Here is a 13,119-nt window from a genome sequence, read left to right as displayed (position 1 = left end):
TCAGGTGGATCAGAGACAATATAGTCAGATGGTTAGGTGTGCAGGATTCGGAGGCAGTAAACTTTCCAATCATGGCTCTGCCGTTTACTGCCTGCATGATCTTGGGCAAGTCCTTGCCTCTCTGAACTTCAGTTTCCTTATCTAAAAAAAGAGGGTACACAAGGCCTCTTGCCTTCTGAGATGGCCCACACTCTGTCTGTGGGGCGTGTATCTAAGTAAACCCACTTCTTACCTATCCAAAAATAAATAAGAGGGTGCGCACACCGCACACATCTGTTGCAGAGTATAGATGTAATCGTGCTTACTGTCTTAAGTCCAATTTGTGAGTGCTCTGTGCCAGGGGCTGAGCTGCACTCTCTATTCATGCATGAGGGAGGGTTTGTGAGCACAGTGCCTGGTGTGTGGGAAGCCCTCAGTACCCAGGAGTCGTGATGACTGAGATAGATAAGTGTGGCTAGGCCACTGGGTGATTCTGGCCTGTGATTCTCTGGTGCCTCTGTCCTTGCTGCCTACCACCCTGTCTGCCCAGATCCATTCCCCTCCCTCCTGCTCTGTTTCTATTTCTGTCTTTCTCTCCTCCTCCCCAGGCCTCAGGAGGCCCCTGGCTGGCATGAGGCCTTCTTCCTTCTTCCCCAGGATTGGGAAAGCGTTTTCACTGCAGGGCCCACACGCCAAAACAACTTCCCTTCCCCAGCCACAGCCCACACCTTCACCTGAGAAACTCCCCTCCCCACACCAAGCCCTGCGCCCTAAGCAGACCCCTTCTCTACCTAAGAGCCCTCAGATTCCAGACAGCATGACCAATGAGCCCTTTCCCTCGTCCCCTCCCCCACCAGGCTGGCTTTGGATACCCACGCTCAGCTAACTAAGGTCCTTGGGGCCATTCCCTAGCCTCCAGACACAGACATCAGAGGCTACATTTGGTAGTGGTGAGGAACAGATACTGAGGTCAAACTGCCAGGTCTCCAATTTCTTCACCAGGGGAGCCTCGGGCACGTGACTTCACCGCTCTCGGGTGCAGATTCCTGTCTGTAAAATGGGACCAAATGCATCTGCCTCCAACAGCCGTCCGACCTTGGAGAGATGAGCTGTGCTTAGCATAATGCCTGTGTGTAGAATGAACATTTCCTAGCTGCTCAGCACTAAAGATTCAGAAACCTGCCTGCCTTTTTAAAACCCAATTTTGCCACCTTCTGGTTATGTGACCTGGGGCAAGTTACTTTACTTCTGGGCCTCAATTTACTCATCTATAAAATGGGATAATGGTACTGATGTCCTAGGGCTGTTGTGAGGATTAAACGAATTAAGTGCTTGGCACACAGCAAGCACTCACTAAGCCTTAGCTATTGTTTGTGCCTTCGGGGTTTTGTTTGTTTTGTTTTTGACATATTATTCCCCACCTCTAAGTCTCTCAGAGGGTAGGAAACTGTCTGCAAATCTTCCTGGGCCCAGTTAGCTGTCCTACCTTCAGACTCACTTAAGAGCCCTTACGCTGTAATCTAGGTCACCCTCCCCCTCAACCTCCCCAAGACACATGGGCACACACAGAGGTCAGCAGAGTGGCCTCAGACACAGAAAAATGTTTAATTCTCCTGCGGCGGAGGGTCCCGGCTCCGGTAGGGAGGGGCATTTGGTTTTGGATTTTGTTCATGTGGGGATTTATTTGGGGGTTAAGAGGAAGGAATAGGGGAGAGTCTGGTCCTTCCAGTGGGACCTGCCCGGGAGAATGTGTACTGGGGAGATATAATCTGGAGAGACAAGGAGGCTGGACGCAATACGGGAGTTCAGAGGGAGAAGAGATGACGGGACAGAGAAATAAGAGACAAACAGGGAAGGACGTAAGACAGAGACGACAGAGGGCGCGACAGAGACAAACGAAGGGAACAGAGAAAGGGGCACCCCAAGCCAGACCCGACAGGACCAGGGAATTGAATGGGGTGGAGGGTGGGGGCTTTGGAGGCCTCCGCGGGACAGAATAGGATCTAGTCCAGCCAGATACAAGAAATGGGTCCCTCGCCCCTGCCCCGGGTCCCGGGCGGGGGGAGGGGTCTCGTGTCTCAGTGCTGCAGTGTCGGGGGGGCCCTGCCCCTCCCCGCGCTTCGCTGTGTAAGGCACCGGCTCCAGCGAGGTCCGCGAGCGCGCGGGGGGAGGGGCAGGAGGGGGGCTTAAAGTCCGTGGGGGAGAGGAGCTCGGCGGCCCACCCTCAAACCCCCCTAAGCGCGGGGGCGTGACTTCGGGCCGCAGCCCAGGCCGCCCACCCCCTCCAGGGAGGAGAAGGGCACGCCTCCCCTGCAGTCCGACGTCTTTGCTCGGAGCTTTGTCCCCCGAGTCCTGCCCCGGCGTCCGGGCTGCTGGGCGTTTGTCCGCGGCACCCAGGCGTCCCGTCGCCCGCCAGCCGCTCACACGGTACTCTCCAGCATCCACTCGGTGCTGGTAAAGGCCAGGCGCGCCCTGGCGGCGCCCAGCCCCAGGTCTCCGTCCTCCCCGGCCGCGCCCCCTCCGGCCCCGTCCAGGTGCGGCGTGGACCGGTGGCGCTTTGTCCGCCGGGCGCGGCGCGGGTAACTGTGGCTCTGGAAGAGCGCCCCGTAGTCCCCGTCAAACGAATAGCGCTGCTGCGGTCTCGGCCGGGCCGGGGCTCCCCCAGGAACCAGAGCTAAAGTGGGGGAAGCCAGCGGTCCCAGGGCCCCAGAACGGCTCCTCCGAGGGCCAGCCGCGGCCCGGGACTCCTCCCCGGAGGTTTCCTCGGACGGCAGCAGGCACAGCGAGGTGGCTGAGCCGCCCAGGGAGCGTCCAAGGACCGCCTCCGGTTCCGCGGAAGCCGTGTCGGCCGCCACGGCCTTTGCCTCGACGGCCACCGCCGCAGCCGGAGCTGGCACCTCGCGCAGCGCCTCGTAGCGGTCTTGCGCCGGCGGGGGCGGGGCTTGCGTTGCGCCTGCACCGTTGGTCTGAGAGCACACGTGGCTGACCCGCGGAGGCGACCTGGAGGTGCCCTTGACTCGGCGGCCATCCCCATCGCCGTAGACCTTGTAGCGAATCATAAGCAGAACTATGAAAACGAGGACGGAGGCGACAATGACACCCCCGATGGCGATGATCATGGTGCCGCCCAAGAAATGGGCCCTCAGTGGGCGGCAGGGCGCGGGATCCCCCGCCGTGGTAAACTGCACGCAGCCCACCACTCGGGTGGCGGGCAGCGCCGTGGCCCCATCGTCGTAGACGGCCAGCACGCACAGGTCGTAGGCGCGGCCCGCTGCCAGATCATTCACCAGGAAGGTCTGGCTGGTGGATGGGATCATCCTGCGGGAGGGGGCGGGATCAGCGCGGGGTTAGCTCCACTCTGAACCGCGATGCTTCAGTTGCATGTCCCACCCGGGGGGACCAAACGATACATCCCTACCAGTGGCTCACCCTCTACTGGGACAACAGCAGCCATTCAAGCAACAAATTCTCACCCTCTCAGGGCCTTTGATACAGCCCATGCCCCTTATCTGCATGCCCCACCCTCAGACCCACCCCCTGTCCGTGTCTCATCACCTACTAGGATAATTTTAGCCATTCACCTACCCTCATCTACATATCCTGGCCCCTGCCAGGGAGGAATGCTACAGTTTTTATGCCCTGCCCTCAAGGGGCATGCTCCCTAGCAGTGTCTCATTCCTACTAGGACAAATGCCATTCAAGCATTCTTATCTACATATTCCCACCTTTAAGGGGATGGATGCTACAGGACACGCCCCCTTACCTACATGCCCCACCCTCACTCAAGTGGACAGTGAGGTCACCTCACACCCCGTCTTACTCCTACTGGGGCAATGGGTGCTATTCTAGTTCCTCTCTTCTACACATTCTTGTCCTTTTGGGGAAACCATGATACAGACCACTCCCCCTCATCTGTACATCCTTGGGTATACACATCTCGTAGCTGCATCTATCTTCTGGGACAATTTCCAAGCCCCTAAACTACATATTTCCACCTACTAAGGGGCCAGGGCTAAAGGCCACTTCCCTTCTGATTGACAGGTGCCTTCCAAGCCACACCCCACAACGGTCCACTGGAGATGGTTCCCCTACTGTGCCTAGGACCATGTCCACTCTTTGCATGTCCCGCACGTGTCCAGGTAATAAAGGCAACCACTCTGTGCATGCCCTGCCCCTATACTGCCTGAAGTCACTAAAGCATGCCCCCAGGTAAGTTTCATCCATAATTGGGGCAAATGTAGCCAAGAAAGCATGCTCCTTTCTTGCTATGGGCCCCTGCCCTCAAATGAGCAGCAGTGTAGAGAAGTGGTTAAGCTGACAAAGTCTGAGAGCCATGATGCCAGGGTTTGAGTTCTCTTCTGCTCCTTGCTAGCTCTGTGACCTCAGGCAAGTTTCTTAACCTCTCTGTGTCTCATTTCCCCCAAATGGGGGTATTAACAATTCCTACTCCATAGAGATGGCGTGAAGGATGATGAGTTAACATAGCCAAAGCCTGGCACTTAATAATTTCACTAACAGCTTGCGTCCCACACGATGCTGGCCAGTAACCCGTGCTGTGGCTCACACTCTCCTGCCAGCTGTGCTCCTCCGCGTCTATAAGGCCATTCCCACTAGGCCTTGCCCCTCTTCTGTTGGCACATCCCTTTCATGTCCAGCCTCGGCTAACCTGGGACTGCCACATCCACATAGATTTGCATGCACTCAATCTCGCAAGCTCTCCTCTCCCACAAAGCTCTTAGTGGGTCACCAGAGACAAGAACCGCCTCTTCATCTGCGTGGGGACTACGCTGCAGGAGCGCCACCTCCTCTAAAGGCCATGCCCCCATCTCCACAGGCCACCTTCTGGTCCCGAAACCCACCTCAGTTCCTCCACCTCCAGAAGGTTCCACCACCACCAAGAGCCATCCTCCCACCGAAAGACTTCAGGTAAGGCCCTCACCACCTCATAAAGGCCAACTACCTCTCTGACTCTCCCCCTGCCTGCCATTTCACAGACCAGTGCCCCCCCAACCCCATCCAACCTTGGGCCCCTGGCTCTAAGTCTTCCTCTTCCTCTCATCATCCCTTCTCAAAGAGCCTTGGATTCTTTTTGCTCCTTCCCCCAAAATAACCAGTTGCTAGGGACTCCCCCCTTTCCAAGGACAGAGGTTGGCTCCTTAAGAAAGCTTGAGCCCATGTGTCTCTAATTGGCTGTAAGACCCAAGCAAGCAGCAGAGCAGGCTTCTGGTTGGTTGTCACCTCCGCCCATGGCGGCAGTGAGGAAGTTAACCCCTGCAGTGCTGTAGCACAGGGGCCTGCAATGGGGGACGGAGGATTGGAACTGTGGCCCTACAGGGAATGGAAGAGTCCCAGGGTCTGTTGCCCAGCTGGAGACAGAGGGCCACCAACGTCGGCATACATGCAGGATCTGGGGACCTGTAAACCTCCCTCCACTCCATCATGTGGTGACCATGGGTTAGAGAGAGAAGGAAAAGAGAAAGAGAGAGGTGGAGAATCACAGAAACCAAGAGCTGTTTACAGAAATGTATTATCCATCTCCCCTAATCCCTGCCTGGCAAACAGTAGGTGCTCGATAAACATGTGTTCAGTGTAAAAAGGGCAGAATTAGGTGTTAGAAGGGTAAGAACTGGAATCCTGGCTCTGCCTCTTTCTGTGTGACCTTGAGCAAGTGACTTCCCCCAACTGAGCCTCACTTTCCCCTGTCTGTAAAGTGGGAGGGGGATCATGGCTGCCTCACAGCAGAGTTGGGAAGGTCGAATGGAGTAGAATCCTTGGTAGCACGTTATAAAAGTTTTTGTTTTGTTCATTTGTTTGCCCTAATGTTTGTAAGACTGGGCCAGTGTTTGATCCATCTCAGTAGGCCCGGGCCCAGCATGGAAACTGGCATGCAGTAGGCATTTATTCAGTGTTTGGTGACCAGATTCAAAAAGAGAGGAAAATGAGGATGACAGAGACAAGAAAAAAGGGAGGCATCTACTCATTCAACCAACAATGGGAAAATGCCTACTGTGTGCCAGGACCGTGGCCAAGAGAACGCTGGGCAAGGTGAAGATGGAGCCCAAGAGGCAGACTTCTCAGTGCAGGTCTGAGCACCCCCAAGATCTGAGGTTGCCCACGGGTGGGGAAATGGCTCCACCCGCTCTGGCGCCCCCAAGTGAAGTCAAACACAGGATTAAGCATTCAGTGGGCACTCTACAGTGTGTCCGAGGGAGGCAGAACCAGGATGAAGGAGAGACGTCCACAGAGTCCACAACCACCTTTCAAACTCTCCCACCGTGTGCCAGGTCTGTGGCTGTGAGCCACACTCAAAAACTACCCAGCTGGAGAGGCAACGCAAGGCCAAGGCTGTTAATTCATCCTGTACTGCCTCCTCCCTCTGGGCTGTGAGCTCCCTGAGGGCAGGGACTGCTCTCTTGGTCTCCCTGTGTCCCCTGCACTCAGCTCAGGGCCTAGCAGAGAGCAGGGGCTTAGTGCCTCATGAAGGCAGGAGGGAGAGAAGGTACAGTCAGAGACATGGCGAGAACAAGAGAAAAACACATGATGGGGGAAAGTAACTCTTTAACATCTGTCTACACCACACCTGTCTGTCCTCACTGGGGCGATGGCTTCTAACCCAATGGATGGTGGAAATAATTTGTATTTATATCTTTTTCTCATACTTTTCTGTCTCTATAATGTACCCAATGTATTGATACAGTAGCACTGGTATATAATTTCCAAATATAAATGTAACTGTAAATATATATGTGGGAGTATATTTCATGCTCTAGAATGTTTAACTGACAAGGTAGACAATCAGACACCTTTGGCGAGCAGTGATGTAGACCATGAGCCCCATGAGAGCAGGGATCACGCTGGACGCACTCACAGTCATAACTCCAGTGCCCAGCCCTGGTCTGGCTCATGTGGGTGCTAAACGAAGATATGCAAAATGTGTGAAACACAAAGACAGTGAGACAGAAAGAGAGAGAGAAGGAAATATGGCAAATGAGAGCCGGAGACCACTCTACATACCCATCTAGAACCCCAGCTGAGCAAGAAGGCCTAGTGAGCCGGCAGATGGGAAGGAGGGCCCCTGGGGTGGGAGGAGGTCCTGGGACTGCAGCACCCACCTGTACACAAGGGAGTCATCTGCGGAGCTGTTGTACTGGACCTGGTACATGCGGATGCCAGGCACGGGCCTCTGGGCTGGCCAGCGGATGAGCACGGAGCTGGAGGTGAGCTCGGCAGCCACAAGCCGGCGCTCAGCCCCAGATTCATTGGCACCAGGTCGGCCCGGTGTGGCGATGTCCGAGGAGCCAGGCTCGGTGAGAGGTGGTGGGGCGGCCGGTGGGGGCGCCATCAGAGGCAGAGGCACCACGCACACCTCCACCGGTGCCGTGGCTTCCCCGGCGGCGTTGGAGGCTATGCAAGTGAACGTGCCACTGTCCCGCAAGGTGGTGATGGTTACATCCAGTGTCCCATCCCCCCGGACCCGGGTCCGGCTCGAGTTCCCCAGCAACCGCCCATCAGGTGCCACCCAGTGCACTACCGGCTCAGGGTCACCCACGGCGCGGCACCGCAGGCTGACCGCCTGGCCCTCCACCACCAGGGCCCGGCCGCCTGCCTGCCGAGTCATCAGCGGAGGCTCACACAGGAACTCCTCCTCGGGGATGGACCAGAAGTAGCGGTCGGCGAGGTGCTCAGGGGTGGCGCACGTCTCCAGGTCATCCTCCCTCGTCAGCCGCCGCAGCCAGAGCAGCTCGCAGTTGCAGTGCAGGGGGTTGCCGCCGAAGCTGACCGTGAGCGGCGTGGGTGGCTTTGGCCCGGGGCCTTGGGACCTCAGGAAGAGCCCGTCAGGGGGCAGTTTATGCAGGCGGTTGGAGGTCATGTCCAGGCGAACCAGTTTGTGAAGCTGCACGAAGGTACCTTCGGCGATGTGGTCGATCAGGTTGTGGTCCAGCGTGAGGGTGTTTAGGTTCACCATCTGGCCTACGGCCTCCCACGGCAGGGCCTCCAAGTTGTTGTAGGACAGATCCAGGTCCTCCACGGTGGAGAGAAAGGCGTCGAAGGCGGCCGACTCCACCCGGCGGATCTGGTTATTGCCGAGGATCAGGTGGCGGAGGTTGCCCAAGCCGCGGAGCTGGTCGCCCCGGACCTCCGCCAAGCGGTTGCTGTCGAGGTGCAGGGCGCGGAGGGCGCGGAGGTCTGCAAAGGCGCCGGCCGCCACCTGGCCGATGGTGTTCCGGGAGAGGGTGAGGTGCACCAGGCTGGTCATGTTAGCGAAGTCTCGGCGGCGGACGGCCGCGATGAAGTTGTCGGTGAGCCGCAGCTCCACCACGCGCCGGTCGATGGCCGGAGGCACAAAGAGCAAGCCGGTCTTGGCGCACAGCATGGTCAGCGTGGGCGCCACGTTCTGGCAGATGCAGCGGCCGGGGCAGGGCTGGCCTCGAGATGCCCCCGCCCAGAGAAGCAGCAGAAAGGGCAGGGCAGCAGGCGGCAGTGAGAGGAGCGCCGAGGAGAAGGGGCCCGGAGCCATGGTGCAGCGGGAAGACGGGAGGAGTGGGAGGCGAGATCTGCAAGGAAGGAGAAGGGTCACCCAGGCGTAGGGCTTGACCACCAGCCTGGCCACCCTGGGATTTCCTGCTAGGAGTCCGACCCAGATCCCTCCCTTCCTGACAAGCGGGTCCTTTAGAACAGTGACAAGACTGATCATCAGCTGGCATGCACTTGTTAATAGGTAGCAGTATTTCCATTGCTGCTTGGCAAATTACCACTGCCCCACCTCTGAGTGTCCTACCCACCTCTGCCCTTCTTCTAGGAGCTCCCAGACCTCTTATAATCTCACAACCAGAGGGATGTCATCTGGCCCAGCCTGTGTCTTCCACTACCCATGATATATTTTGAAAAAATCACCGCTGACTAGGGCTTAAAGTCATGGATTTCAAAGCCATACTCCCTGGGTTCAAATTCCAGCTCTGACACTTACTAGCTGTGTGACCTCGGGCAAGTGTCTGAACCTCTCTGAATCTCGGTTTCTTCATCTGTAAAATGGAGATAAAAACAGGCCTTACCTCTGTGAGGATTAAATGGATTAATGAGCATGGTATACTCAGAACAGTGCCCAGCACATAAAATGTGTTCAATACATGTAAGTGGATAATTATTATTATTATCATCGTGTCCAATATGTGCCAGAGATAGAAATGTGCATTATTATTAAGAGCAAGGGCTTTAGATCAAATAGACTCAGGTTCAAGTCCTGGCATCCCCAGCTTGCTAGCTCTGTGACCCCAAACCAATGATTTTCCCTAACTAGGCCATAATTTCCTGATTTGTAAAATGGTCTGATAATTGTACTGTCTTCATTGGGTTGCTGCAAGAGTTCCATGAACTCATTCATAGGGGTCACTGAGCATCGGGCCTGGCACACAGTAAGTATTCAGTAAATGTTAAGGGTAATACACCCCCCGCAACCTCTGGCTGTAGCAGAGGGGTTCTGAAGGTGGGAGAGGCTGAGAAAAACACATCAGTCTCCCTGCTCAGTCTTGAGAAGTCTTTCTCTGAGGCTGGTTTCATCCTGGGCTCTGCTGAGCTCCCACACAGGGGGCAGGCTTTCATGCTCACATTAATGGGCACAACACAAGGCCCCATATATGCCTACACACACACACACTCACACACACACACACACACACACTCACACACACACACACACTCACACACACACACACACTCACACACACACACACACTCACACACACACACACACTCACACACACACACACACGCACACACACAAAATCAGGCTGTGCCTCTGCTCCAGGCAAAACCTTCCGGCAGGGATTCCCCCTGCGGCAGCTGCAGCCCACGACATGTCAACTCCCATCACAACACAGGGTGGGTGGGGGGTGAGGAGAAAAGGATGGGAAGGGGGGGGTCCCTGAAACTGTTTTCACCCCACCCCATGCCCCAGTCCCTGCTGGCCCACCTCCCAGGAATCTGCATTTGGGGCCTGTGACCTGATGTGGCCTTGATCCTTCGGCCCATGGGGAGGGGGACTGTGGACACAGAGAAGGGACCAAGAGACAGAGACAAGGGGGAGGGAGAGATGGACTCGCAGTTACAGAGAGACAGATTCAGAGAGAGAGACAAAGAGATAACAAGAGAAAGAATCTGAAAGAAAGGTGAAGAGACAGTAAGACTGAAGCAAAGAGAGCCAGAAAAACTGGGTGGAGGAGACACACACAGAAAAGAGAGACTGAGACACAGAGATGGAGAGGGGGAGAGACAGGAAGAGAAAGTAAGAGTGTTATAGAGACAGATAAAGACGGGAAGAGAGAGAGAGACTGAGGGAGACGGTGATGGGGCTGAAGAGAGAAAAAGGCAAAGTCAGGGTATCCCACCATCTCTGAGGCCCCCCACTAATTTGTCTTGCATTCCCTCCAGGACACTGCTCTACAATGGACAGAAAACCCTGGCCTGGGAGGTGGCGCTCCCAAGGTAGGAGGCCCAGCTCTGTACCCGCTTGGCAGTAGGGTCTCTAGGGCTCAGAACCACAATCTATGCAACGGGAAGTCCCACAGCTTGGGTGGGACTCAAGTTGAAACCGTAATAATAACACTGAAAATAGCTAACATTCATCAAGAGGCAGTGCAGCCTTGCCAGACCGAATCTGGCCCCAATCTTTCCAGGTTCACACCCCCAGTTCCCTGCAGTGTGACTTTAATCAGCTGACCTCCTCTCTTTGTGCCTCAAGGATGATAGCACCTGCTACAATCACAGGATTATTGTGAGGATTAGATGAGATAATACACTGCAACATGCTTAGAGTAAACACTATATAAACAGAGTAAACACTATATAAACGTTAGCTGTTATTAGCGTTAAATTATCGTTTTCTCTGGCTTTTTCTCAGCCACCAGCAGGTCTGAGTATCAGGAGGTTTTCCCACATACATGCACATACACACACACAATGGTAAACTATATCCATGCCACTCTCCAAATGCAGGGTCCTATCACGTCAGGAAACTCTTTTGGATCCTTTACCGATATGTGGAAACTTCCCTTTTCCGACCACTTGACTCATCCTGAAAGGGGATGCCTCCAGGTCTGAGACCACCACCTACCACCCATGCCACGGTTCTTTCGAGCCCTTACCCAAACACGATGTTTCTGACCTTGTCCCTACCCCCCAGCCTGGGGGGCACCTGGTCCCTGCCATACCCGCCACTGAAATCCATACAAGGCAGTGTTCCAGGCCTCCAGTTGGCTCAGAACAAGCCCAGTCACTCCACATCTCTCTCCCCAGCCTGTGGGACCCCCACTCACCTCTCTTCAGGGAATCAGGGCCTGGGCCAGTACCTGCAAAGGAACAAAACCACACCGTTAACATTCTTCTGGCTCCTCTCCGGAGACCTGCCTCAGAGACCATCTCAGCCAAGGAAGTCCCTGGTGTGATCACTCTCTCAGCTCTCCTGCTACAGATTCTGCACAGTCTCAGGTGGACCCAGGAAGTCATCTCTGGAAACCAAGGAGTCTGGGCCTAAGACTGTTCACCCTCCAAAACCCAAGAGTCTAGGACTTTTGTCCTTTGTCCTCTGGGGGCTCAAGAGGCTAAGAACCCCACCCTCCCCTTCCCTCAGATTCAAGAGTCCAGGTCTCAGTTCCTTCCTTTCTCAAGACACAGGACTCTGGCCCCCCAGCCCTCTTCTCCTTCAAACCCAGGATTCTAGGCTCCCAGCCTCCTCCTTCCAGAATCCACATCCCAGTCCCCCAACTTCAAAGACCTGAACAGTACCAGGAGCTGGGGGAGGACCAGAGATTCTCATCTTCACCATCACACCACTGTCACACCAACATGTGTGGACATGCCAAAACCCACATGGGCCCACAACCCACGACTCTCCATCTGGATTTCCATGGACACAGCAGCATGATCTGTGTGCCCCCTGCCCTCAACAGGCTCTTGGTCCAGGATGTGGGCACACTTGTATCCATGGATCCCAGCATACCACAGGTCATGCCACATGGGCGCCAATTCACTGGGCCCATAAGTGGGGTCAGCCTTGTGTCAAGGACACAGGCACATGTGCGCATATCATCCTGAATATATGTATTTGAACATACACAACCCCACCCCCAGAGACCAACGTGAACACAAAAATGGACTCACAGTATAGACACATACCCTCAAGGTTGACACACCGACACACAACCACACATACAATATTGCCTTTTCCCTTGTACACTCACACACAGATGCACACACACAACAGTGAAACCCACGTGTCCCCAGGTGCATGCACCTATAACCGATCTACCCTTGCACACTCACCAACACACAGGGGCACACACATATAACAGACGCTCACTCGCACAAAGATACACAAGTGCATGCTCTTAAATGCCCAAACACACTCATGCAACTTCACATATCCCCATGATGCATGGTCACAAAGCTGATACATTACTACACCAACAGATGTACACACTCGCGAATACACACCTCACACACATACACAGAACCACAACGTGCACAGACACTTCCAAGGCTGATACATACTCAAACAAGCACACAGGTACAGAAAGATCCACCTTTGCACAGACACTCCCAGGTGTTCACTCATAACAGGCCCACACAACTGCCCTGTGAGGGATTTACACACTTACAAATACACACAAAATACTGAACCACAGTGGCACAGTCAACAGATAAGCAGAGAATCCCAGTCACACACAGTCATGGACACACATGCCTCCCAGCCCTGAGGCACCCCCGCCCCACCTACTTCCCAGGCCAAAGAAATCCTAACATCCCTCCCTCCCAGCACAACCCTCCCCAGCCAGGTCAGAGTTCAGCAGGTCGAATCTCAGAGGGTTGGGGGCCTGAGTCGTAGAGCATTGGTCCAAGGCAATCCTCCCACCAGCAGCCCAAAGGTCCCTCAGCCTGGCTATCTGGATGCAGGCAACTCCGGCCCCATCTGCGGAGATCTGGCCGGTGAGGGAGTGGGGTGGGATGGGTGTGGGAAAGGGCCGGGTCTGCGTCCCTCCCCTAGGGCCCATCTGTCCATCCCTCGGCCTCTCATCCCTCCATCTGTCCACCTACCGGCTGCCCATCCCCCCCACCCAGCCACCGGGAAGGGGAAGACATGGCCGT

The 13,119-nt window shown here is 55.4% G+C and overlaps 1 protein-coding gene across 2 annotated transcripts in view; it reads right to left on the bottom strand.

Moving 5' to 3' along the window:
• Positions 1-1,565: 1,565 nt before the first annotated feature.
• The window catches only part of LRFN1 (leucine rich repeat and fibronectin type III domain containing 1), an 18,161-nt gene continuing 6,607 nt past the window's right edge, over positions 1,566-13,119 (bottom strand). The window contains exons 2-5 of one of the 2 annotated variants that reach the window (XM_024768487.1): positions 11,292-11,324; positions 8,948-9,002; positions 7,092-8,534; positions 1,566-3,297 (exon numbers count right to left, since the gene is read on the bottom strand). In XM_024768487.1, the coding sequence (XP_024624255.1) occupies positions 2,400-3,297; positions 7,092-8,497 (2,304 nt within the window). In that variant the 5' untranslated portion in view covers positions 8,498-8,534; positions 8,948-9,002; positions 11,292-11,324 and the 3' untranslated portion in view covers positions 1,566-2,399. Of the gene's footprint in view, positions 3,298-7,091; positions 8,535-8,947; positions 9,003-11,291; positions 11,325-13,119 lie in introns of those variants that run through there. The other variant, XM_024768488.1, reaches the window with a different exon arrangement.

The sequence above is a fragment of the Neophocaena asiaeorientalis genome, unplaced genomic scaffold (assembly GCF_003031525.2).
Source record: "Neophocaena asiaeorientalis asiaeorientalis breed wild unplaced genomic scaffold, Neophocaena_asiaeorientalis_V1.1 scaffold629, whole genome shotgun sequence".
Classification (NCBI taxonomy): domain Eukaryota; kingdom Metazoa; phylum Chordata; class Mammalia; order Artiodactyla; family Phocoenidae; genus Neophocaena; species Neophocaena asiaeorientalis.
Note: the sequence above shows the minus strand (reverse complement) of the source record. Positions and strands in the feature narration are given on the sequence as shown.